Below are 27547 nucleotides of genomic sequence, written 5' to 3'. Positions count from 1 at the left end.
TAAAATCTAAGATACTAATGTAGGGCACAAATACTACATTTTAAACATAGGCAAAGAAATCACATCAGGTAAGGCTCCCGGTATGATGCCAAAACTCAGTTTGAATTAGTTTAGGTAAGCAGATGAGGAATGGCTGGAACCAGGGTCTGGAATATAACGAGGCCTCTTTCCCTGCAACTGTTCTCTCTCCTGGTGGCTCCATATTCTCTTACCTAAGATCCATTTTCTTTGCATGGCAGGGAACAGTTTCATTGGCAAAGAGGAAAGGGCTTCTTTCTTCCACCTTATGGAAAGCGGGGATTAGATCATGTTTCCATTCTGAGACTAAACACAGAGGCTGCGAAAGACAGGATAATGTTAAAAAAAAAAAAAAGCCACATGTGTAGTAGGTGGTTGGAAGTGAGATGAGTGAGTCTCTCTAATTAGGGTAACTTCTATTAACAGATGATGGTGATAGATAGTAAGGAGGTTGGACAAAAATAAACATCCATTACAAAAAAAAACAGCTAAAAATATGTGTGCATATACTATTGTACACAGATGCCATTCAGCAAGATGCTTATAGATGTAATTTTTCCCATATTTTGAAAGTTTCAAAGTGCTTTATCTTTTGTGAAATAAAATTAGTAGGATATCTTTCTTTTGTTAAGAGAACATGGACAGAAGAGAATGCTGTTGGGTCGAGAAATTATACTCTATGATTAGCAGTGGAATTAGGAAGAAGATCTAGGAAGAGATAGGCTAGCAGTCTTCAAATATCTGGCAATCATAAAGGAGGAGGACTGAATCAGCCTGGTTCTAGAGGGTGGGTGTGGGGCTAGAAGGCAAACATTACAGAGAGGTGGTCTTCAGTTCAATGAGGAAGAAATTCTAATGCTCAGAGCAAGCCTAGACTACAACTGTACTGTTCTGTGACATATACAGGTTCTATTAGCAGAAGTTCAGGATTTGAGCTTGGGCTGGCTGACTGACAGTGTTCCTATTGAGAAAATTACTAGATAATCCTGGAGACTTGACTGCCTGATTTTCAAGGCCTCTTCCAACTCTGAGAAGATAGTAGGAGACAATTAATTATCTACTGCTTGATTCAACATAGGGAATTTGCATATAGTGGGGCATCTTTCTAATACTTGCCCATCTGTTAAATACTGGTTTCCTGGATTCTTACATTTAATGCTATAGAGAACATTTTTTAAATGTTCTAACATATGCCATACTAACTAAAGCATTTTTGTAGACACTTTTTACATGGTGTTGACTACAGATTCAGAACAATTTGTATAGTGAGTAGCATATCATCTGTTTTTATGAAAAAGAGAAACAAAAGTTAAAATGAAAAAAGTTAGCTGGGCACGGTGGCTCATGCCTGTAATCCCAGCACTTTGGGAGGCCAAGGCAGGCAGATCATCTGAGGTCAGGAGTTTGAGACCAGCCTGACCAACATGGTGAAACCCTGTCTCTGCTAAAAATAAAAAATAAGCCAGGTGTGGTAGCACGCGCTTGTAGTCCCAGCTACTTGGGAGGCTGAGGCAGAAGAATCGCTTGAACCTGGGAGGCAGAGGTTGTAGTGAGCCAAGATCTTGCCACTGCACTCTAGCCTGAACGACAGTGAGACGCCATCTCAAAAAAAAAAAAAAAAAAAAAAAATATATATATATATATATATATATATATATAAATAATATAGTTAAAATAAAGGTTCCTAAAAAGTTATAAACTTTAACAAAGACTAGTGTTAAGGATTCTTTAGAATAATAGTTTTCTTTCTTTTTATTATGGAGAAAACAAAAAGGAGCTGAAACTCCTTTGTCTGACTATCTAAGAATAGCACACTAGATGGTGCTATAAGGCTGTCAGAAAGAGTTTTACTAGGCTAGTGTGGCAGCTCTGATGGCAGCTAAGTGTTCTGGAAACTTTCCACATGCTTTCAGCTCCTGAGAGCCATTCCAGATTTACATAAACTCTAAGATCACATTAACTTAAAACTAAACCACAGGCTTAACACATTTAAATTAGTTTCACTATTGGACATTTCAATCTGATTCCACTGAAATGGAAACGTTAAAGTCGTTAAAATGCCAATGTATTAATTTAAATGTATTGCTATTAATTTTGCTTAGCTACTCTTCCCATGAGCCTAGTTATATCTACCACTTAATGAATCTTAAGTTTCAAGTGGCTTCCTGAAATTCTGAATTATCATTAAGCTGAACATACCAGTCACTCTTTCATTTAGTATTGTGAATATATTATCACAAATACATGAAACATATTTTGAAATCACTCTGTTAGTATATTATCTTATAAAAATAACATTTCACCATACTGCCCAAAGTAATTTACAGATTCAATGCTATCCCCATCAAGTTACCACTGACTTTCTTCACAGAATTAGAAAAAACTACTTTGAATTTCATGTGGAACCAAAAAAAAAAAAAAAAATGTATATAGCCAAGACAATCCTAAGCTAAAAGAATAAAGTGGGAGGCATCACACTACCTGACTTCAAACTATACTGCAAGGCTACAAGCTACAGTAACCAAAACAGCATATTACTGGTACCAAAACAGATATAGAGACCAACGGAACAGAACAGAGGCCTCACAACTAATGCCATACATCTACAACCATCTGATCTTTGACAAACCTGACCAAAACAAGCAATGGGGAAAGGATTCCCTTAATTTAATAAATAGTGTTGGGAAAACTGGCTAGCCATATGCAGAAAACTGAAACTGGACCCCTTCCTTATACCTTATACAGAAATTAACTCAAGATGGAATAAAGACTTAAATGTCAGACCTAAAACCATAAAAACCCTAGAAGAAAACCTAGGCAATATCATTCAGGACATAGGCATGGGCAAAGACTTCATCACTAAAACAGCAAAAACAATGGCAAGAAAAGCCAAAATTGACAAATGGGATCTAATTAAACTAAAGAACTCTGCACAGCAAAAGAAACTATCATCAGAGTGAACACGCAACCTATAGAATCGGAGAAAAATTTTGCAATCTATCCATCTGACAAATTTTGCAGTCTATCCAGAATCTATGAAGAACTTAAATAAATTTACAAGAAAAAAACAACCCCATCAAAAAATGGGTGTAGGATATGAACAGATATTTTTCAAAAGAAGAGGTTTATGTGGTCAACAGACATATGAAAAAGGGGTCATCATCACTGGACATTAGAGAAATGCAAATCAAAACCAGAATGAGATATCATCTCACGCCAGTTAGAATGGCGATCATTAAAAAGTCAGGAAACAACAGATGCTGGAGAGGATGTGGAGAAACAGGAACACTTTTATACTGTTGGTGGGAGTATAAATTAGTTCAACCATTGTGGAAGACAGTGTGGCAATTCCTCAAGGATCTAGAACTATAAATACCATTTGATCCAGCAATCCCATTACTGAGTATATACCCAAAGGATTATAAATCATTCCACTATAAAGATGCATTGCATGCATGTTCATTATGGGACTGTTTACAATTGCAAAGACTTGGGACCAACCCAAATGCCCATCAATGATAGACTGGAAAAGAAAATGCGGCACATATACACCATGGAATACTATGCAACCATAAAAAAGGATGAGTTCATGTTCTTTGCAGGGACATAGATGACACTGGAAACCATCATTCTCAGCAAACTAACACAGGAACAGAATACCAAACACTGCTTGTTCTCACTCATAAGTGGGAGCTGAACAATGAGAACACATTGACACAGGAAGGGGAATATCACACACTGGGGCCTATTGGGGTGGGGGCCTTGAGGAGGAATAGCATTAGGAGAAACACTTAATGTAGATGATGGGTTGATGGGTACAGCAAACTACCATGGCACGTATATACCTATGTAATAAACCTGCATGTTCTGTACATGTATCTGAAAACTTAGTATAATTCAAAAATATTTAAATATTTTTTAAAATTGCATGATTTTTCCACATTACAATAAAACCAGAAAAATATTTTTTACTAAAGTGCAAAACAAAAATAAAGCTTTACTTTTATATTTTCTGTTTCCTTTTCTTTTAAAAAGGTGAACAACAACAAAATGAACAAATAAAGATATTCCTTTTGCAACCGTCTTGAGTTTTAAACTCTCAAAGACCTGAGATCTGTTTGCTGATTTTTCCCCCTTATCTTTCCAGTTCTGCTTCTAGAATTTCCCCCCATGTATCTGCATCCATTGGGTACATGATTTTTTCTGGTAGGCTAATGGAAGAACAAATGTTGCTATATCTGCCACTTAGCCATTCGTGTTTCACTTTACTCTTTTGGTAATTCCTCAGGAGTATTACCTGAAAGAGATAAATCACCATTAAAAAAGACTATAGTAGGTGGTTGTGTTTAAAGCTAGAGAAGGGGACGGACAGGGCTGAAAAAAAAGAGTACATTGATATACACATATACTAATAAATTTGTGTATCTGTGTACGTGTGTGCATGTATATGTGTATTTATAGACTGGGCCACACTGTTTACTGGGGGTTTGGGATAAAGTGAAGTGAAAAGAAGGAGCTAATTCCCCTCTGGTCAACAGAGGAAAATTCCTGAATTTAGAATTTAAAAAATGTTAAAGGATAAATGAAAGATACTGTGGAAACAGTGTGGTTAGCAGGAAAAGACTATTAACTTTAACTGATTTCCAAAGTCAATACAGTCTCTATGTTGTTCTGGATATGCAATTCTGTTTCCTCCAAGCAGCAGAAGTTATAATTGGTTCAAAACCATGACACTGCTATCATGACACTGTCAAAAACACTGCAAATTGCAAAGATTAAACTTACCCTCCAAGAATAACCACTTTCTAGATCATCATCTATTTCTCTTCGGCACACAGCTCTTAGAGTCATGCAGTGAGGTTTCCATAAAGAGTCATTGTTTCTTACTGTGTCATTCCAGCTCCTGCATGTCAAGGAAGCCTTGCACAAACTCCATATGTCCAGCTGACTGAAAATTTGTAAACTGATTTCTTCAGGCAGCAGGTCAACAAAGTTGTTTTGACTTTCATGCTTTTCATTCTTAGCATCCACAGAGTTCCAGTCTGTGTGAGAAACTCTTGAATTATTGCTTCTCTTGGAGTTCTTCTGCATAGCTTAATGTTTTAGTAAATTATCCTCACATGCAACCTAAAAGGCAAAATTTAAACATGCTTAGTCTCCAAATAGGGCTATAAACCCTACTTTGAGTCAGATGCTTTTTGGGTATAATTTAAGAACTCTAACTTTCTTGACTTTAGGGTCTTAATCTGTAAAATGGGCCAATGCTGCTCCTCTCCTGAAAGTTCTTGCAAGGATTAACAGGAATAATGTGTAAAACATTTAGTCTTGCTACATCTTTAGTGCACCTGGGAGGCACTCAACATGTTAGTTTCACTCTCACCCAGGCTGAAGTGCAGCTGTGTCAGCATAGCTCACTGCAGCTTCAACCTCCAGCCTCAAGAGGTTCTCTCAACTTAAGTGTCCCCCACACCTTTTTTTTTTTAAACAAAACAAACAAACAAGAAACCAAAAACTTTTTGAGAAACTGTTCTTGCTATGTTGTCTAGGCTGGTCTAGAACTCTCGTTCTCAAGCGATCCTCCTGCCTTGGCCTCCCAAAGTGCTAGGATGACAGGCAGGAGCCACCACACCCAGTACTTTTGTATCTTTGAAAATGTGTATGAGTCAATCCTATTAAACTTCTAAATACTTGTTGTATATGGGAACTGATGCCTTGTCATTAAATTTTTGATTTGCAATTTGTGACTTAATCATAAACCTGCTGGACTTCCAGTTGTTTATATAATAATGTTATCTACTTGTATGTAATGGGTAGGTAGGTGCTTACATTTGACACAAATACTATCTGAAATTGACTAGATGAGATTTGGGTTAGGATGCAAACTCACGCAAAGTCTCAAATATTCAACTCAGTTATTAGTATTTTAGAAATGACTCCTTGAAGCTCTTCTACATGCATAGTTAATTAAGAGTTAAGCATAACAGTCACTGAAGCCATCAAGCAACAGAGAGTGACAACTGTAAACAATGTTTAGAACTCAGTTAGGTATAGCATGTGACTATTTGAAGCCCAGATGTAAAGCTCAGTTTCAGCTAATGTACCTAAGGTGAATGGTGCAGGTTTCTCAAATCAGTTGAAAGCATGACTGGGTACATCATCATCCTTGAGTTACTTTTGTATACAAAGACAGCTTGTACTCACTTAACATCAATTTATTCCATTTTGCACTTCCTTTTATAATGGGGGTTGGTTGTGCAACAGGAGGGTTTGAGATAGAGCTAAATACTTCTTTTAACTCAATAAAATACAAATCTCTTTTGTAGATGAACTACTCAGCTATGTTTCTGGACTTGTCAAGACCATAGTGGCTCCCATTCATGAGGTTGATTTATGATCCAGATTAGCTGTGGTGGCTGGAACTGTAGTCTGTGTTCAACAGAGGTCTTCTTCTTGAGGGTTTGGGGAAGGAAGAAAGCAAACTGGTAAAAACAAGAGTGAGTCAAGAGCAAGTTTTTGCCACATACATTGGCCCCTCCCACCATCAATACAAACCAAAGCCAAACTACTAGGTTCTTGAAAATCTCACATTAGGAAAACGTTACAGTGTATTTAAACGTTACAGTGTGTTTATCCACTTCTTCCAGGATCTTACTAGGGGAATCAAATGCCTCCCCTTGCGGAATTCCCTTAACAGGGAATGAAGGCTTTTGAATTTCATAGCAGTGGGTGCCTTGGCGAGGTTCTAAAATCCCATCAGGAATCTTTCTTCTACGTCCAGGTTCCCTAGATGCCTGGAAACTACTCCTTTTTGTTGTTGTTGCCCTTTCTCCTTTATGAACCGAGCTTTGCTGAATCTCTCAAGTGAGGTAAAATCTCGTTCCCCTTTCACCTGTCACTCGGAGGGATGGATCGGAGGCAGCGCAGTCGGAGGAGCTGGGAGCCACACTTTGTTCGGATCTCGTGGGTCAGGGCTGATCACCCCACGTCCCATCTGGGCCACCCTCCTGGTGTCCCGCGCGGGCTGCAGCTGCTGGAGCCCAAGAACACCGGACACTGACAAGTGAAAAACAACAACCGTCAGCGCTGTCACCGCGGCTCCAGGCTGCGGAGGGGAGGTTCAGCTAGCGTCGGGGCCGCGCCCCCAAGCGCGTAGACACCTAAGCCAACGCGTAGACACCTAAGCCACCTAAGCCAAAGGAAGACCTTCCTACCTACTGGATGGCGGTGGCTTCTGCCGCGATTTAAATTCTCCGGAATTCGAATCCTTCCCCGTAGCCCTCCACATCCCGCCCACCTGAGCCCCGCCCTGCTGACTCGGACCTCGCGCAGGCGCCGAGAGGGCGCGAAGTGCCTTTGGGGATTGGTAGTTTTTGCCAGGGCGTCTCAGCTCGGGAAAGGAAGGAAATAAAGGCTTCAAGGACTACAAGGCCCGGCGTCCTCCAAGTTGGGTGGGCGGTGAGAAGGGTGGTGGAGAATAAGCCGGGGATTTTAAATAAGAATTTTGAGGCTGTGTGACGGGGGAATCCCTCAATTGCGTCATCAGTAGGCGTGGAAGGGCGGGACTCGGTAGTCTGGGGCCGGGCTCTTGGAGGACCGGCTTAGCCGCGGGGTCCCTTTGCGCCACTCCCGCGGTGTTTTTTTCCGAGGCTTGGGTTTGCCCCGCGCGTGTTTGTGGAGAGCGGAAACAGCGGACGGGTTAGTCTCCTGGAGAAGAGGCCTAATCCTCGTCCGCCATGTCCGGGGGCTTCGTGCTGCAGCCGCGGGACGGCGGACCCCGAGTGGCCCTGGCGCCCGGGGAGACGGTGATTGGCCGCGGGCCTCTGCTGGGAGTAAGTGTGGGCAGGGGCTCCTGAGGTTCCTGAGGACTGGTTCCAGTCTTGGCCCGATTCCCCACAGCGCCTGTCCGCCTGTCTTGATTTTAAAAGTTTAGGGCCGCACGTTTTTCAGTCACCTTTAAGCAATTCATAAACGTTTCTTTATGTTGCTTTAAAACACCAGGGGTTGGCAAACCAGAGTCTGGGGGCCAAATCCAGCCTGTGTTTGTATGACCCCATGAACTAAGAATGATTTTTAAATCCTGAAATGTAAAATGTAAACAAGAAACTTACTAATTTTTCAGGGAGAATGGTTGCTCCAAGGGTTGAGGGTATTGCGGCGTGTCCTGTAAAGCCAAAAGTATTTACAGTAGTGTCTGGCCCTTTACAGAGAAGTTTGCCAAACTGTGATATTATGTCCTCTAGGCTAATTTCTTTTAAGCTTTTGTCTCCTTTGCAGGGCTGTGTGGACCTTACTTGTTTATTTATATTATTTATTATTCACAGTAAAATAAGTAACCCTTAATAAGTAATGTGTATAGCATTCAAGTCACTCATCTAAGGAGACTTTAACTACCTATACCAACATGTTTAACTGTTTCAAACCCCTATCAGTTACGAGTTTTTATTATTCTCATTGTTCAGATGAGAAAATTCAGCCATACATGCGTTATTTAAAGTTCGTACATAACATTTTGGACACGTAATGCCACAAAGCTAAATATGCTCTACCTTCTTTGGGAGGTTTAGGAATGAGAACATTTGCGTATTGCGTTCTGGAATTCCAAAGATCTCTTCCTAAGAACATCTAGGTTTTTTTTTTTTTTTTTTTTTTTTTAATTCTTTAATGTTCAGCATTTCTTAGTGCTCTCTCTGTAGAACATTTTGCAGATCCTAGCACTGTGGGGCACACAAAGATGATTGGAACATGGATCTTTACCCGCTAGGAGTTTTCTCTTGGGACTGGAGAGACAGACCTGTGTCAGTGAGTTAACCAGGATAACAGTGTGTAGTGTACACACTGTTATCCTGGTTAACTTCCAGAATCTAAATGGAGCCATTGGTACTTATCTTAGGTCCCTTCTGGGAGCAGGGAAAGGAGTGGTGGTTTAAGATTGTATTATGGAAGTTGGTACTAAAGGGGTGTGTGTGTGTGTGTGTGTGTGTGTGTATGTACATGTACACGTACATGTACATGCACATGTGTATGTAGTAAGGTTATTGAGGAAGTAGGTGGTCCCTTGCTGTTCATTTATTTTTACTGGGCAAGTGATTATTTAAATGCTTAAGTAACATCATTTCTACTTTTTTCTGTTAATTAGCCTATACAAACACCAGAAAGAACTGTCTGGAGGCTTTCTTTTTCTTTTTTTCTTTTGAATGCATAGCTTAGAAACTTAGAGTATGTGCTTCGTCTAGTAATCATATGTCTGATGACTAATGAGTTTTTACTTGCTTAAGAAATTCACTTAAGATGGATGAATTTAGGCCCCTGTTTTAGAAACATGGCAACAGATGGCCTTTCATTATTTGTAGCTTGCTCTTTGGATTGTCTACTTGCTAATTTGAGATGAGCCTATTTGATATCTGTTTTTAAAAATGGTAAGGAGTAAAAGCCGGGCAATTATCTGGTTAAGATTTTGCTTTTCCTTTTGAAATAATATTCAGTGATGAGATTCTGTTGTCAAGGTTGGCAGGTATCAGAAGTGGTTATGAATGACATCCTAAGTGTATTTGAAGGAAAAATTTGGAGAACAAACAAATCACCTTGTGGTTTTTTTATTTTGGAGCTGACAGATGCACTCATTTCTTCTCTTCAATAGTTAAAGCACAACATAAGGGCTTCTGTTTCCAACAACAGCAATTTCAGTGAGATTAATTTTTATGTTATGAGAGAGAAGACTGAATTCTAAGTGGAAAACTCAAGAAGTTCGCTGTAAATTGGTATACATTGGAAATGATTAGTATGAATAAGGGTGATTTTGAACTTTCTTACTTAATTGGCCATGTTTTTCTGAGACAAGCTTCATAAACTTTTATGGCCACACAAACATAAAGGTTTATAAACCCACTGTGTAAAATAGTCTTGGTAGTAAAATGGTTTGACAATGAGAATATTTTTATATTTTTACAGTGGTAGGAAAACAGCAGAGGAACCTGTCACAGAGAACAAAGCACAGTGAAATTTAATCTTTCTTGTGCCCTTTGCTTTCATGTGAGTCATCAGTGAACCCCAGGTCTTTGTTTACTAGATTTTGATTCTGCTCCAAGATTGGCATCAGAAGGTTTACAGCAGGATTAATCTTCAGAGAACTTCAGAGTTAAAACAGCCGATCCAAAAGATTACTTATTGTCTGATTCCATTTATATAACGTTATTGAAATTGCAAAATTAAAAAAATGGAGAACAGATTAGTGGTTTCCGAAGGTTAAAAAATTAGGCAGCAGGGCAGAAGGGAATAAATATGGCTATGAAATAACAACCATGAGGAATATTTGTGGTGAGAAATGTGCTTTGTCTGGACTGTGTCAATATCAATATCTTTGGTTGATATATTGTACTATAGTTTTGTAACACGTTACCACTGGGGGAAACTGGATAAATGGTACCAGAGATATTTCTATATTGTATCTTTCAACTATGTGTGAATCTACCATTATCTTAAGAAATTTAATTTAAAATAGTTTTACAGTACAACATGTCAAGCACTGTTAGGCCAAAGAATTTGCTTTATGGTTTTTCTTTGATTAAAGCTATTATACTCTTAATTGAAATATACTATTTCTGATTTCAAATTTTTCTTATTTTGTTTTGACCACAGGGATTATATGACACATTTCTGTATGATCGATTTTTCTTCTAGGGAACAAGATAACGCAAGATATCTAGTGAGACTTTCTCAATGTAGATGTAATTAAATTGACTGCTTTGATTAAAAAGAGAAGAAACTCCAGTTGGGGGAACAGAGAAGGTCATAGGCTTCATATAGACTCTTCAGGTAACATCAGTTTGCCACTTCTAAAAATGTTATAAATGTTCTACAAAGTTCACACAAAGTAACCATTCCCTGACCTGGCAGCCCAGGAGTTTAACTGCTTATTGCAGAATCCTCCTGGCTGTCCTGGAATGCTCTTCCTATCTGCTCCAACACAAGTTTCTTCCCTGACACTTCTTTTATTTCTAGATTTGCCCTTCACTCATTTTAATTATTTAGCCTACAACCAGTGCCTAGTACATAGTAGGCCTTCAACACATGATTTCTTCCTTCCATTCCAACATCTCAGCCTCTCTACCCTCAAAGGAACCTAATTGTGACTCAGATATGAAAAAGGGTTTCATTGGGTTTCAAAGTGAATTTAAATATAGAAAAGATGCAGTCCTACCAACTTCTAACCTTAGGGAGTAACATTCATAATGAATTAAGTGTTAACATTTTTCCTATTTGTTGATTGATAATTCACCAAACAGGAAATAGTTGATGAACATATACTATGGTTGGGTGGGAGGAAGTATATGAGAAATAAAGATGAATGAGAAACAAATCTTTACTCTCAAAAAACTTATAGTTTTGGGTTTGAGAGACAAATAAGTATTAATAACTAAACAAAGCTACAGCCTCACATGGGGACTGGAGCCAGGCTGACACTCGGAGTGAGTGAAGTGGGAGGGAAGAAGAAAAACAACACAGGGACAATGATAACTGACAGCAGTTCTGCCTCAGTGTTGGGAATGCCACACGGGGAGGGTCTCTGTGCAGTCCCTGCTACTTTTTCCTATTCCCATCCGGTAACAGTGTCATATTGTTTTTTTAAGAATAGTAAGAAATTTGAATTTTTAGATATAATTCCTGATTTTTAAAATGTCACATTTAATGAAAAGTTTTGGTTAAATACCATGAGCCTGTTGACAAAAAGAGTTAAATTCTATAAACTATTTCAAGAGATTTATTCTGAGACAAATATGAGTGACCATGGGCTGTGACACACCCCTTAGGAGTCCTGAAAACATGTGTCCAAGGTGGTTAGGGTACAGCTTGGTTTTCTATATTTTAGGCAGGCATGAGACATCAATCAAATACCTTTAAGAAATACATTAGTTTCATTGAGAAAGGTGGGACAACTCAACACAGGGGTTGGGGCTGGTGCAGGAAGCTTCCAGGCTATAGGTAAATTAAAACATTTTCTGGTTGACAGTTGGTTAAGTTTATCTGAAGACCTGAGGTCAAAGGAAATGTTCAGGTTAAGATAAAGGATTATGGAGACCGATTTTTATCATGCAGAGCTCTCAGATAGCAGACTTTAGAGAGAGCAGGTTGTAAAAGTTTCTTATCAGACTTGAAAGGGTACCTGGCTCTTAGTTGATTATCTCCTGGATCTGGAAAGGAAGGAAGGGAAACAAGGGGAAATGGGATTCTCTGTAGAATGTGGATTTTTTTTCCACAAGGGACTTTGTGGGGCAATTCCAAGGTATGGCAAGGAAATATATTTTGGGTTAAAACATTTTGATTTTCTTCCTTGTTATGCCAGAGTCAGATTGGAAAGTAAGTCACGATATACAGGGTTAAATAAAACTCATCTGATGAGAATTTATGTTTGTAGGGCATGACTCCCCAGCTCCCTTAGAAAGGAATTTGGGTAAGATAAAAAAAAAAAATCAGAGCTTAGTCCTCAAGCCAGAAAGAATGATGTCAACATGGAACAGAGAGGTATAAGAAGGAACCTGCATTTAAGAGGTGGGATCAGGGAAAGAAAACTTCATGAACTTGTTAGCATATTGAACTTGACTATGTGTGTCGGAATAGTTGGAATTTTGGTAGGTGAAGAGTGAGTGGTGTAGGGAAGGGCTTGTGTGGTTTAAGGCTCTAAGATGTGGCATGTTGGATAATTGGGTAAGTGTTGACCAGACTTGTGGGACGATCACATTATGTCCATGATTCTGTTTATCTTTTACAAACATTGTTTTTTAATATATTAGTTTTCAAAGTAGACTTTATTTTATGGAGCAGTTTTAGGTTCACAGCAAAACAGTGGAAAGTACAGAGAGTTCTCATATATACTCTGCCCTCATACATATACAGCTTTACCTGCTATGAACATTCTACACCAGTGTGGTATGTTTGTTACAATCGATAAATCCACATTGACATGTCATTATTATCCAAAGTTAATAGTTTACACTAGAGTTAACTCTTGGTATTGTATATCCTATGGGTTTTGACAAATGTGTAATGACATGTATCCACCACTGCAGTATAACACAGAATTGTTCCACTGCCCTAAAATTTTCTGTGCTCTGCCTATTCATCCCCCAGAGGTTCTCCAGGACCCCTGGCAACTACTGGACTCTTTTACTTTCTCCATAGTTTTGCCTTTTTCAGAATGTCATAGAGTTGGAGTCATACAGTACATAGCCTTTTCAGGTTTCACTTAGTAATATGCATTTACGGTTCTTCCATGTCTTTTCATAGCTTGATAGCTCATTTCTCTTTTGTGATGAATAATATTCCATTGTCTGGATGTACCAGTTTATCCATTCACTTACTAAAGGTCATCTTGGTTGCTTTCAAGTTTTAGTGATTGTGGATAATACTACTATAAATATTTGTGTACAGATTTTTTGTGTGGACATAGGTCTTCAACTCATTTAGGTAAATACTAAGGAGCACAGTTGCTGGATTGGAGAGTAAAGTTGTTTAGTAGTAGTATGTTTAGTGTTGTTTGAAACTGCCAAACTGCCTTCCAGAGTGGCTGTACTATTTGCGTTCCTACCAGCAATGAATGATAGTTCTTGTTGCTGGACATCCTTGTCAACATTTGGTGTTATCAGAGTTTTAAATTTTGATCATTCTAATAGATGTGAGATGAATCACGTTTAAAATATATATTCTGAGTGAATAAAAATATAACAATCAACACAGAAGACTCTTGTGATTGAATATGTGGTAATTTTTCCCCAACAACAAGCAAACAGTCATTTTTGCAGCAGACATCAACTGGATGTCCTCTAATTCAATTTAATTCTGGCATCATCTCTCTGGAGATAGCATCAGCTCCCACAGGTTGAGGGCTCAGTTCCCAAGATTCCCCCCATTCAGATGCTAATTGCAGGCCCCAAGTTGTTTTACCTGTGCTTCTGGACCACTGGCTATAAACTGGGGATCCCATGACCCTTTCCTTGGGCTCTGTTAATTTGCTGGAGCAGCTCTTAAAACTGGTTTGTTATAAGGGATATGACAAAGGATACAGATGAGGAGATGCATAAGATAAGCTATGGGAAGAGGTGCAGAGCTTCCAAGCAATTGCTCAGATTTCATTACCACCAGGTCTGCCTTACAAGAGCTCCTGAAAGAAACGCTAAACATAGAAAGGAACAACCAGTACCAGCCACTCCAAAAATGTACCAAATGGTAAAGAGCATCGACACAATGAAGAAACCGCATCAACTAATGGGCAGAACAACCAGCTAGCATCAAAATGGCAGCATCAAATTCACACATAACAATATAAACCTTAAATGGAAATGGGCTAAATGCCCCAATCAAAAGACACAGACTGGCAAATTGGATAAAAAGTCAAAACCCATTGATGTGCTGTCCAGGAAACCCATCTCATGTGCAAGAATACACATAGGCTCAAAATAAAGGGATGGAGGAAGATTTACCAAGCAAATGGAGAGAGAAGAAAAAGAAAAAAAAAGCAGGAATTGCAATCCTACTCTCTGCTAAAATAGACTTTAAACCAACAAAGATCAAAAGAGACAAAGAAGGGCATTACATAATAGTAAAAGGATCAATGCAACAAGAAGAGCTAATGATCCTAAATATATATGCACCCAACACAGGAGCACCCAGTTACATGAAGCAAGTTGTTAACGACCTACAAAGAGACTTAGACTCCCATACAATAATAGTGGGAGACTTTAACATTCCACCGTCAATACTAAACAGATCAACGAGACAGAAAATTACCAAGGATATCCAGGACTTGAACTCATATCAGGACCAAGCAAACCTAATAGACATCTACAGAACTTTCCACACTAAATCCACAGAATATACATTCTTCTTGGCACCACATCACACCTACTCTAAAATTGACCACATAATTGGCAGTAAATGACTCCTCAGCAAATGCAAAAGAACAGAAATCACAGCAAACAGTCTCTCAGACTACAGTGCAATCAAATTAGAACTCAGGATTAAGAAACTAACTCAGAATCGCACAACTTCATGGAAACTGATAACTGGGTGTTGAATGTTGACTGGATAAACAATGAAATGAAGGCAGAAATAAAGGTGCTTTTTGAAACCAACGAGAATGAAGACACAACGCACCAGAATCTCTGGGACACATTTAAAGCAGTGTCCAGAGGAAAATTATAGCAATAAATGCCCACATGAGAAGCAAGGAAAGATCAAAGGTTGACACCCTATCATCAAAATTGAAAGAGCTAGAGGAGCAAGATCAAAACAGCTCAAAAGCTAGCAGAAGACAAGAAATAACTAAGATCAGAGCAGAACTGAAGGAGATAGAGACCCAAAAAACCCTTCAAAAATCAATAAATCCAGGAGCTGCTTTTTGAAAAGATCAACAAAAAAGACCACTAACCAGATTAATAAAAAAGAAACGAGAATGATCAAATAGATGCAATAAAAAACAATAAAGGGGTTATCACAGATTCCACAGAAATACAATCAGAGATTACTACAAACAACTCTATGCACATAAACCAGTAAATCTGGAAGAAATGGATACATTCCTGGACATTTGTACCCTCCCAAGCCTAAACCAGGAAGAAGTTGAAACCCTGAATAGCCCAATAACAAGGGCTGAAGTTGAGGCAGCAATTAATAGCCTACCAACCAAAAAAAGCCCAGGTCCAGATGGGTTCACAGCTGATGTACAGAGCTGCCTTTCTGTACGACCATTCTTTTGGTTGTACAAAGAGAATGTTTAGAAATGAAAATCCTTTTTCTGAATTGATTCTATCAATGCTTTGTCACTGAAGTCAGGGCCAGTAAGAGACTGCCTTTTAGAACTCTTTTGAACAATGCCTCTGGCCAGAGTTCAGTAACAAAGGTGTTGAAGTGGTCTACTTTTCCCCAAACACAGCATCTCTAATTTAGCTACTAGTTGAGGGAGTCAGAAGGACTTTTAAGGCTCATTATATACAGTACTCTATGGAAAAGATTGTCAGTGGTACAGAAGAGAATCTCCCTAGAGAGAGCATCATGAGTACATGTTTCTTTTGTTCCCGTATTGATATCTGCTCATCTGGTGGAATAGTTGCCACTTCTAATTTTATGGAGTAGCTTTCACAGGGAAAGAGCTATTCCTGTAGATGAGTCTTATGGTGTCTGTTGGGTAGAGTGTGTTGGCTTAGGTTATGAGAAGCATGGTAGTATGGTCTCTGTGCAGTGACCTCAGCTGTAACCCATGTTAGTGATGTTTGCAAGTGCCTCAATGGCCTAGGCTATGGAAGTTTGTGGTGGTGGTGGTGTGACTTTGCCAGAGATGGGGCTCGCCAGGCTGGTTGTTGGGCCAGGGGTATGCATGTATGCATAGTGAGTCAGCTGGGTCACTGGAGGCAGGGCTGCTAGGTTACTTCTCAGGCTGAGGGTGCTGGTGTGCAGTTGGTTGGCCAGCTCAGGGACTGGCTTTCTGGGCTGTTTATCAGACTTAGGGTGCAGATATGTCGTGTTTTGGCTGCTCAGGGTTTGGCTCACTGAGGAAAGAGCCACCAGGCTGTTTTTCCAGCTAGAGGTGCATGTGTATAGCAGTTTGGCTGGTTTGTGGAGTATGTCTGCCTAGGGTGGTTCCACCAAACTGTTTGCTCAGTTGGGGATATGGACACACAATGACTAGGCCAGTTTGTTGGCATGCCCACTGGGGGTGGTCAGCTGTTTCTCTGGCTAGTGTGTGAGCTCACAGTGGTTTGCTAGCTTGGGGAAGGACGTACCAGAGGTAGGCTACTGGGCTGTTTCTGCAGCTGGGGGCACAGGCATGTGGTGGTTTGGCCAGCCTGGGGTTGACTTCCCCATTATGCAGTATCAGAGTCATGGCTGACCCTCTCAGTAACTGGAGTCATTGCATTGCAGTCCTTCATGTGGTCTTTGTGGAATGATGGCAGAGCCTCAAAGCTAGAGAAATGTGGTGGCTACTGGCCCCAAAGCAGGACATCCTCCAACAGTGGCTCTGGTTTCAAGAAGGTGCCATGCTGTAGCAGCTTAGGTCATGCAAGGGTGGGGAGTGCATAACACGAGCTCCTACTCTGGAGTAATGTCACTGCAAAAATTCCAGGTAGCTTTCAACGCTTGTAAGGACTGTGGGATTCTCCTGTGGTAAGGACTGTAAGTGTCTGTCGTTAGGGCCCTGTGCTTACTGTTGCCCTGTAAGAAGATGTACGTCCTGGCTCCAAGCCAGTCTCATTGGGAGGGTGGAACGGCAGAGGCAGGGTGCCCTGCACCTCCTTTCATGCTGCTTTTGTGCTCCACAGGCATCTTGCCCCTCCCTTGCTGCACTTCAGTGCTCCTTCTCAGCCACTCCAGTTGAATTGTAGTTGTTGATTCTGTGTTTTGGTCCCTTTTGTTGAGCAAGGGCATATGTTAGGCACTTCTAGTCAGCCATTTTTCTGATTTTATTTGTATAAAATAATTTTCATAAAATTAAATTAATGTATAAAGTATTATATAATTTTTAGCTTAACCTTCCCTTTGTAATACAGTTTATACTGAAAAACAGAAAAATCTTGCCTATTTTCTTATTATTTACAGGAACCAAGTTACATGAGAACATTGAATTAATGTGATATATTATACCTATCTATGATGTTTAGAAACTTCTCTAGAAAACACAAGTTAATTTTACAAAAAAATTAACTTATGTTGCATATATATATATATATATATATATATATGTAGGCAAAAAATGAAATGAAAGGTACCACCCTCTTCTATTTCAGGATCCAGTAGCTTTTCTGCTTTTACTTTATTCAGGTTTGTTCCTTTCATTTTTAGAATTTTGAGAATTGCAGTCAAACAAACAGATCACAGACTTTGATTCAAAATAAGTATTTCTACTTGTCATATAAGAAAATCTCAATTTTGTTTGACTTCAATAAATATCAAAAATAAGTATTTGGTAACAGATCATAAACAGTTCTTTTATTTTTTCATGTCTTTATCTTTTCTTCTGCTATAATCTTTGTCTCTTAAACCCAAGAGAAGGGACCTATATGTATATTATAGTGGATGAAGTATCCTATTGATATTTAAAACCAGAAAATCAAATATAAGGGATCCACAAGGTTTCAATACAAAAGTGGTATAAGAATAGAGAGATCTGTTCTCATTCAAGAAAAAATATTAAGAATTCAGTTTAATGCCAGGCACGGTGGCTCATGCCTATAATCCCAGCACTTTCGGAGGCTGAGGCAGGTGGATCATTTGAAGTCAGGAGTTTGAGACCAACCTGACCAACATGTTGAAACCTCATCTCTACTAAATACAAAAAAAATTAGCCAGGTGTGGTGGCACATGCCTGTAATCCCAGCTACTGGGGAGGCTGAGTCAGGAGAATCGCTTGAATCTGGGAGGCAGGGGTTCCAGTGAGCTGAAATTGTGCCATTGCACTTCAGCCTGGGCAACAGAGCAAAACTCTAGCTCAAAAAAAAAAAAAAAGAAAAAAAAAGAATTGAGTTTAAGGCCAGGTGCAGTGACTCATGCCTGTAAATCTCTTGCACCTTGAGAGGCCCAGGTAGGCGGATCACTTGGGGCCAAGAGTTTGAGACCAGCTGGCCAAAATGGCAAAATATCATCTCCAAAAAAAAAGAAAGACTCATATCAATGTAACAATTGTTAGAGGAATGTGTATTAAACACAGTTGCTTTTGACTACAAGTAACAGAAATTAGACAAACAGCAATTTAATCAAATAAGGCATTGATTTTTTTTCTATAAAATGTCTATGTGTGTGTGTGTGTGTGTGTGCACATTTTTTTCTTTCCCCTGAGCACAGTTGAACCAAGTACACTGCAAGCATTATGGCACTTCATCACTAAATATGTCAACTTGTGTCACCTAAGAACAAGGACATTTCTACATAGCTATATTCTGTTGTTATATTCTAGGAATGTGTAATGGTGCCATCAGTTTTAAAATTCTTTACTCAGTTTTGTTCAATAATGTACATTTTGCATTTTTTAAAAAATCAGGATCCAGTTAAATATGTTTTAATTTAATCTAGAATGGTTTTCTTGCCTTTTGTCTTTAATGACATCAATGCTTTTGTGGGTCCAGGCCAATTATTTATAGAGTGTCCCACAATTTTGATTTGCCTGATTGCTCGCACATAATTTGATTCACATTAAACATTTTTGGTTAAAATATTAAGTAGGTGATGTAAATTCAGAGTACCACATTAGGAAGCATACCTATCAGTTTGTCCTGTTGTGGTGATGTGGTAAATGTGATCACCTGGGTAAGGTGGTGTTTGCCAGATTTCCCAGGTAAGATATCATTTCTCTTGTCAGTAATCTGTGGAGTGATACTGAGACTTCATAAGTATTTTTTCCCAACAAGCCTTTTTCTGACAGTTAACATCCTTTTATCCTTTCCTAACTTAATTTTTACATTGATAGTTAGAAAATAGTGATTTTTCTGGTTCTACCATTTCTTCTACTTAAGCTGGCATTCTTTTATAAAGAAAAGCATCTCTCCCAGCCTTACCTTCCCATAATACTGGAATATAGCACGTTGAATACCAGAACAGTCTATGATTCAGACTCATGGATTATTACGGGATTCAATATGCTGTATTCCAGTATTATCACTGTTTATTTTGATGCTCAAATCGTTCTAAATTTGGTCAGCAAGAGTTTTTTCTCTATGGTTTCTCTGTCCTTCTGACGTGTACATACCCATTTTTGAGCATTTCTTAGTCCTCTGGCACAAGAAGATATCCTAGGTCCACATTATGCTTTTTCTGCCTCAGACCTGGAATATGACATTTCTCAAAAGAGCTCTGGTTTCTTTTAGTGGGGAATGGTATTTAGAAGCCAAGATCTGTACTATTGGATTTATTTTTTCTTCCAAGTATCCTCCTTCTCCCTGAGAAATGCTGCCTTTTCTGAGCTTGCTATACCTGGTTCCGTGTATTTTTATGCCACTCTTTTGGATTCTCTATTAGCTTGGCTTCTGCAATGTTGGATCTGAATGTGTTTTCAGTATTTCCCACTAACAGTGTGACTTAATTTTTCTGGGAGTGATACCAGTGCTTCTGCACCCCTAGATCCCCACTCCCTCTATCCTGATTTTCTTTCAGTTGCCACCCGCTTTTCTCTACTCCAGCATAGGTTCTGGGGCTTGATCTTCTGAAACTGTCATTCCTTATCTCTCTTACATATAAGTTAAAACTTTTAGTAATCTCCGTCTCCTCGTTTTGCATTAGATATGGGATGGGATATGTATTCTTTTATTTGCTCTATTTGTTGATTTCTTTGGTTTTTTTTTGAAGAATATATGTTGTGATTAGAATTTAGATGGCTATAGTTATTCTATGAAAATTGGAATTCCTCAGTTTAACTGTTTTTATGGCTTTCTAAGATGTGAAATGTCTGACTTTGAGTTGAAGTTTTGATTTAAACTTGCTGACTCTTGGTAAACTTGGGCAAGTCTACAGTATACTTTAAAGTATGTTATGTCGTTTGTCCTACCCTAAATGGCCTCTAGCCAGTGTATTCTGAGTCGTTGGGTTTCTTTACTTTTTAGTAGCCTTTTTCTTTCCACTTGCAGACCAACATCAGCCATTTTCTCCTATTGTCAGTGTGCTGGCTGCTAAACCACATGCACTTTATGAATAGAGAATTGGGAATTTGGATGACATATCTTGTTAGACTTAGCTATGCCATTAGGATCAGCAGGACCAAATGAAAGTCTGAGGGCCTCTTGGAGCTTTATTTATGATCTGAATCTCCTCTGAATGTCTATTTGATTATTAAATAGCCATTTTTGCCTTGTTTTCAGTTCTTTACTATGTTCTGGTTTAGACAGTTACACTGGATAAATAATCTTAAAAACTGAGGCTTTACTTAGGTTTTATATAATAATACTGAAGGATGCAATACAACGTTAAGAGCATGGATGATTCTGGAATCTGATTCCTTAGGTTCAGGTCCTGGCCCAACTACTTGTTGGTTATGTAACTGAGTAGTTGCTTAAACTCTCTGTACTTCCATTTTCTTACCTATGAAGTGAAGTATAATAATAGTGTTTTCTTCATAGGTTTTGTGAAGACTGAAAAAGATGATACATGACAACTCTAGAATGGTGCCTTGGTGTTGATAATTGATTGTTATTACAGTTGATATATTAATTAATAAATAATAAAAATGTGTTGGATACTCATTCTGTACAAGGAGCAGTGATAGGCTGTTAAAGCAGATCACCACATCTTTAGGATAATCTGTATGTTACTTGCTCCCCACCCCCTCTCCAGATATCAATCCTGAAATTAAAATGTTTTAATGATAATTTATTAAACCTTTACACTTCCCATTGAGAAAGTGCAAATGGTTATTTTGTAGCGTATTCACTATTTAGGGGTTTACTTTAAAAGGAACATTATAAATGTCTGAGTGATGTTAATTGCAAAGTCTCTTATTCTTTTTGTATTCTGTAGAGACACATAGCTTGTAATGAAATTATACTGTTGTAGAGTTAAGTGTCCACTAGAGGTCACATTATACTTTTATATTACTTAAAATGTCTTTTATCTTGGTAATGTCAGTGAAGCCTACTTCAAAGAAAGACAGAGATAGGAAAAGTTATTGCTTCCTGCAAAAATACAGTTTTAAAAAGAAAAGAAAGAAATTTAAGATAGACTTTTACAGGAACCATCTTTATATGCCGTAGTTTGATATTTGATAGCTATTACTCTTTTGGTTAGAAAATTGGTTTGTAGTATTGAAGTAACAATGAGATCTTGGTACCCAAGCCAGAAATAGGAACTTTTTACTCTCAGTCACAGAATAATGTGTATTTTTTGAAATTTTTGAATGATTACATGTAAGTATGGTCATGTATAAATGTGTTCTCACATTTATTATTATTATTATTATTACTTTTTCTTTTGAAACAAGATCTCACCCTGTCCCCCAGGCTGGAGTGCAGTGGCATGATCATGGCTTACTGCAGCCTTGACCTCCTGGGCTCAAGCAATCCTCCTACCTCAGCCTCCCATATATTAATAGTTGGAACTCTAGGCACATGCTGCCCTGCCCACCTAATTTTTTATTTTATATAAAGATGGGAGTCTCACTATGTTGCCCGGGCTGATCTTGAACTTCTGGGCTCAAGCAATCCTCCCAATTTAGCCTCCCAAAGTGCTGGGATTGCAGCCACCGCACCCTGCTTATTACCTATTTTTATTAAAAAGAGTATGGATTTGGAGTACTGCCTACTTGGAGAGTGACCTACCCAAGTTACTTCTCTGGACTTTCAATTTCTTTGTAAAGTGTGAATAATAGCTGTGGCAATGTTATGTTGAATCACAACATTTAAGCTAAAATTCTGTTAAATGATGAAATGAGTCAACAGATAACTGCTGTTGTTTTTAGCCTGCTAAGGTACATTCTGGGAAAAAGAAAGGAAACTTTAAATCTTTAATAGATTTTTAGTTTGTACTTACTTCTTGGATAGCCATTGTGACTAACAATAGATCGTAAAAAATTCATTCATGTGATACTCATTCCAATGCTTTATGTTACTCTCTGTATGTCACAGCCTTGAGTGTGGAACCACTGTCTGGTTAAAAAGTGAGTACTGACTCCTGGCAGTTCTACATTTTTTTGTGTGGACTAATAGGTTTAATTGAATTTTTGTGTTGGCTTGGTCTGTTTTTACTGATAAATTTGGTCCTCATGTAGATAATGCCAAAATTCAAGTGCTAAATACCAAGGTTACCAACAAATGAGTCAGGTAGTTATGGTGTTAGTAAAGTTGGTGCTTAACATGATCTTTTAAATTTTTTTTTACTCTATAGATAACAGACAAGAGAGTATCCAGAAGACATGCCATTCTTGAGTTGGCAGGTGGTCAGCTGCGAATCAAACCGGTAAATATTTTATCAATTATTTATTTTTACTTTTGTCTCTTACTCTTTCAGTTCCCAAGCAGAGGTGCCTATTTTCTAAGCTTATGGGAATAGGGAATTGATGTTAGAATATATTCTTCTCATTGACAGAAAATAATTAGGAGATAAAAATCTAAACTATGAGAAAAATTATGTATTTTCACGTATGACAATGCTGCATTTACATAATTAGAATTTTAATGCAAGATAAATGCCAGTTCATGTATATGTTATGATTTGGTTTAAAATTGAATATTCCAAATAATATCCAATAAGAAAGCTCATAACTATGTAATGGTTGGTTTTTTGAGCTGGGGTGGTGACCAAAGTCACTGAAATGTTATAGGGTAATATTTTAACACATTCTGTATCACTCTGTATAGCATTGAATATTTGCAAAATTTAGACCTTGTTCAACTTTGAGGTTTTGAAAATGATTTTAATTTGAAAGTTTTTGTTGAGGGCTAGAATTTTAATTGCCTGCTTTATAGTTTACTGCTGCAAAATTACTGATGATATGCAGGGACAGCCAGTTTCTAAGAATATGCAATGTGATTATTCCTTTTCATTTGCAGAGTTTATTGTGTAGGAGAATGAAATATGTGTATGAGGGTCCATTTATTTTAGACTAGATAGTATGGTGGTAACATTTTATGGAATTAAATTCATTAATTTATAACCTCTTATAAATGAATTTGGATTTTCATCTTTTATATACAACTGCCTGTTGTATTGTTAGTTCTTTCTTTTACACAGGTAGTACTTGCTTTTATTATCCTATATTGAAATGTTTACAAATTTGGAAAGCATCTTTTAGTACTTGGAAATTTTTTGAATAAAGTTGTATTCACCTTATCTCAACTTTGAATAAATAATCTTTAAAAAGGTATATATCTCGTCTTCATTCTTCATTGTCTTAGTGTCTTGAAAGAGTGTTAATAAATATCTGGAGTCAACATTCCTGTAGGAGCCACTTTATTTACCATCAGTTATTCATCTCTGTATCCTCTCCAGCTATCTTATTCTTCTGAGATGACATGATGGATCTTATGATCCTTGAGTATAGGAACTCTGACTAATCTTTGTATCCCTAATGTTTAGTGTATGGTAGGTATTTAATTAATATTTGTTGAATGCATGAGTAAATGCTGTGTTGAGAATATTTTTGGCATTTCTAGGAGTGGGAACACGATAGATTTTTACAAAAGTATGTTGTTCTCTGGTGCCCAGTTTCTCACACCTTGGCAATAAACTACCATGGCCTAAAATAAGTTTTTTGTTGTTACTGAAGCACATTAAAGGAAAGAATAGAGAGATCTTGAAATTCTTATCCTACCTTTTCTTTTCTTTTTTTTGTTTTGTTGAGATGAGTCTCACTCTGTCACCTAGGCTGGAGTGCAGTGGTGCGATCTCGGCTCACTGCGACATCTGGCTCCTGGGTTCAAGTGATCCTCCTGCCTCAGCCTTCTGAGTAGCTTGGACTATAGGTGTGCACACAGTGCCTGGCTAATTTTTGTATTTTTAGTAGAGATGGGGTTTCATCATACTGGTTATGCTGGTCTTGAACTCCTGACTTACCTTGTGATCTGCCTGCCTTGGCCTTCCAAAGTGCTGGGATTACAGGCCTGAACCATGGTGCCCGGCCTTATCCTGCTTTTCTAATAGAACATGTTATCAGTAGATTTACTTTTTTCAAAATAGCAGTTCTAAGTTGTCAAAAAAAGGTACTTGAAAAAGGATAAAAAATATCAACCTTTCCCCCATGCCTAAATATCACATTTGGGGAAAGTTTACTTTTTACTTTATTATAAAGGCAAGCTGTTGATTAATACTCCCCACCATGTGTCTATGTGTTCTCATCACTCAGCTCCCACTTATAAGTGAGAACATGTGATGTTTGGTTTTCTGTTTCTGCATTAGATTGCTGAAGATAATGGCTTCCAACTCCATCCATGTCCCTTCAAAGAACATGATCTTGTTTCTTTTTATGGCTGCGTAGTAATTCATGGTGTATATGTACTGCATTTTCTTTCCAGTCTATCATTGATGGGCATTTAGTTTGACTCCATGTCTTTGCTACTGTGAATAAGCCACATACTTTTACTACCAGGTCTCACGAGAACTCACTCACTATTCTGAAGATAGCACCAAGCCATGAGGGATCCCCACCGTCCATGATTAAAATACATCCCACCAGGCCCCACTTTCAGCATTTGCAGATTACAATTCAACATGAGTTTCAGGTGAGGACAAATATCCAAACTATATCATTGTGCCCCTGGCCCCTCCCAAATCTCATGTCCTTCTCACATTGCGAGATACAATCATGCCTTTCCAATAATCTTCCAAAGTCTTAACTCATTCCAGCATTACCTCAGAAGCCCAAAGTCTCAGCTGAGACAGAGCAAATCTCTTTCATTTATGAGCCTATAAAATCAAAAGTTACTTACTTTCAAGAAACAATAGGGGTATAGGCATGTGGTAAACATCCCAGTTTAAAAACAAAGGGTGTGTAGGACCAGCACAAGTTCAAAACTCATCAGGGCAGTCATTAAGTCTCAAAGCTCCAATGTAATCTTTGACTCCATGTCCTTATCCTGGGGTACACTGATGCAAAGGGTGGGCTCCCAAGACCTTTGGCACCTCCACCCCTCTGGCTTTACAGGATTCGTCCCCTGAGGCTGCTGTCACAGGCTGGAATTGGTAGATCTATTATGTTTGAGTCTGGAGGTTGGTGGCTCTCTTCTAACAGCTCTACTAGGCAGTGCCGCAGTAGGGATTCTGTGTGAGGCCTCCCACCCCACATTTCCTCTCTGCACTGCTCTACTAGAAGTTCTCTTGTGAGGGATTTGCCGCTACAGCAGGCTTCTGCCTGGAGACCCAGGCTTTTCCATACATCTTCTGAAATCTAGGTGGAGGCTGCCAGGAATCCACCACTCTTGCACTCTGTACACCCACACGTTTAGCACCATATGGAAGCTGTCAAGGCTTATGGCTTGCATCCTCCAAGGTGGTAGTTTAAGCTGTATATGGGGTCCTTTGAGCCATAACTGGAGCCAGAAAAGTGGGAATGTGGATAGTATTGTCCCAAGGCCATGCAGGGCAATAGGGCCCTGGAACTGTCCCATGAGATCATTCTCCTATTCTAGGCCTCTGGGCCTGTGATAAGAGGCATCTCCATGAAGGTCTCTGAAATGCATTTGAGCCTTTTCACCATTGCCTCAGATATTAGAACTTGGCTTTTTTTTTTTCCTTTTTCTTTTTGAGACAGAATCTTGCTTTGTTACTTTGTTGCCCAAGCTGGAGTAGTGGCATGATCTTGGGAGGGTGATATGGTTTGGATTTGTGTCCCTGCCCAAATCTCATGTCAAATTGTAGTTGGAGGAGGGGCCTGGTGGGAGGTGATTGGATTATGTGGGCATTGAATTTTCCCCTTGCTGTTCTCATGATAGTGAGTGAGTTCTCACGAGATATGGTTATTTAAAAGTGTGTAGCACCTTCCCCTTCTCTCTCTTTCTCCTGCTCCAGCAATATCAAATTTGCCTGCTTCCCCTTTGTCTTCTACCATGAGTAAAAGTTTCCTGAGGCCTCCCCAGCCATGCTTTCTGTACAGGCTATGGAACTGTGAGTCAATGAAACCTCTTTTCTTTATAAATTATGCAGTCTTAGGTAGCTATTTATAGCAATGTCAAAACAGACTAATACAGAGTGGGAGGTGCCACACACCTTTAAATGACCAGATCTCACGAGGACTCAACGATCTTAAGGCAGCACCAAGCCATGAGGCATCTGCCCCTATAATCCAAGCACCTCCTGCCAGGCCCCACTTCCAGCGTTGCGGATTGCAATTCACTGTGAGATTTGGGCAGTGACAAATATTCAAGCTCTATCAGGAGTGCTATCTAAAACGTACGACAGATGCCTTTAATCAATTAGAAAAAAATTAAAAATCCAGTAGAAAAATGGGCTGAAGACTTGAACTGCACATTCGAAACCTGACTGGCTAATAAACATGTTTATATTAATATAGTTTTAATAAAAATGCCCATTATCTTGAAATAGATTGATGTATTTATTCAGCAACTTATTGTAGCTGCACCTACAAAGTGCAATTTAAATAAATTTAGATAAATTCTATAACTGATTTTAATTGTTAATGGAAGTTTAAAGATCTGAAAAATCAGAAAGATGGACAAGTGACTTCTAGTTCATTCATTTTATCTTAATGTTTGTTAAATATCACTTATTTTCTGTTCCCTCATCAAATCACAAATTCTTTGATATACTAAAGCAAATTATATATACAATTGTAATAAAATGTTGAGAGGGAAATTTTAGTTAAAAATCTTTAAAAAATTACATAAATGAATATAGCAAATTTTTTATGATGGTCCCTTCTGTATACTGCATAACCCAAATTATATTTAAGTGATTAAATTTTTTTTTGCTATTCTTTAACTTGGAAATCTACCTTATAAACTTACCACCAAATAAAAAAATAGCTTTGACAAAGAAAGTTGAATGCAATTAGGGCAATTACTAATTTGTACTTTTAAGTTGAATGACTTTCTGCCTTTTTTCCCTCTAA

At 38.5% G+C, this 27547-nt stretch overlaps 2 protein-coding genes across 12 annotated transcripts in view; one reads left to right on the top strand and one right to left on the bottom strand.

The window, feature by feature from the left end:
• Positions 1-4143: 4143 nt before the first annotated feature.
• On the bottom strand, positions 4144-7309 carry FBXO48 (F-box protein 48). 6 transcript variants are annotated; one of them, XM_010333519.2, is made up of 4 exons: positions 7230-7309; positions 6220-7071; positions 4804-5145; positions 4144-4315 (listed from the first exon to the last, which is right to left on the bottom strand). In XM_010333519.2, the coding sequence occupies exons 3-4, from the start codon at positions 5107-5109 to the stop codon at positions 4154-4156; spliced, it is 468 nt and encodes a 155-aa protein (XP_010331821.1). In that variant the 5' UTR covers positions 5110-5145; positions 6220-7071; positions 7230-7309; the 3' UTR covers positions 4144-4153. The 6 variants fall into 6 exon arrangements, with proteins under 6 accessions (XP_010331821.1, XP_074254984.1, XP_074254989.1 ...); XM_074398883.1 differs by having other exon boundaries at positions 4804-6497; positions 6908-7071; XM_074398888.1 differs by having other exon boundaries at positions 4804-6467; positions 6908-7071.
• A 277-nt stretch (positions 7310-7586) lies between these two features.
• APLF (aprataxin and PNKP like factor) overlaps positions 7587-27547 on the top strand; it is a 73361-nt gene continuing 53400 nt past the window's right edge. For 3 of the 6 annotated variants that reach the window (XM_074398858.1, XM_074398852.1, XM_074398843.1), the window contains exons 1-3: positions 7759-7847; positions 22870-22941; positions 25070-25202. In XM_074398858.1, coding sequence (XP_074254959.1) covers positions 22898-22941; positions 25070-25202 — 177 coding nt within the window. In that variant the 5' untranslated portion in view covers positions 7759-7847; positions 22870-22897. Of the gene's footprint in view, positions 7848-8878; positions 10831-22869; positions 22942-25069; positions 25203-27547 lie in introns of those variants that run through there. The other 3 variants (XM_003922672.3, XM_074398849.1, XM_074398844.1) reach the window with 2 other exon arrangements.

The sequence above is a fragment of the Saimiri boliviensis genome, chromosome 1 (assembly GCF_048565385.1).
Source record: "Saimiri boliviensis isolate mSaiBol1 chromosome 1, mSaiBol1.pri, whole genome shotgun sequence".
In the NCBI taxonomy this organism is placed as follows: Eukaryota; Metazoa; Chordata; class Mammalia; order Primates; family Cebidae; genus Saimiri; species Saimiri boliviensis.
The sequence above is the reverse complement of the archived record's forward strand: the minus strand, read 5'-3'. Positions and strand labels throughout refer to the sequence as shown.

Excerpts from the sequence above, each read along its gene's own strand:
- FBXO48 (XM_074398862.1), bottom strand. The coding sequence starts at position 5,109 with ATGCAGAAGAACTCCAAGAGAAGCAATAATTCAAGAGTTTCTCACACA. Across the intron at positions 4,316-4,803 it reads AAAGTGGTTATTCTTGGAGG|GTAATACTCCTGAGGAATTA; the intron begins GTAAGTTTAATC and ends TATCTCTTTCAG.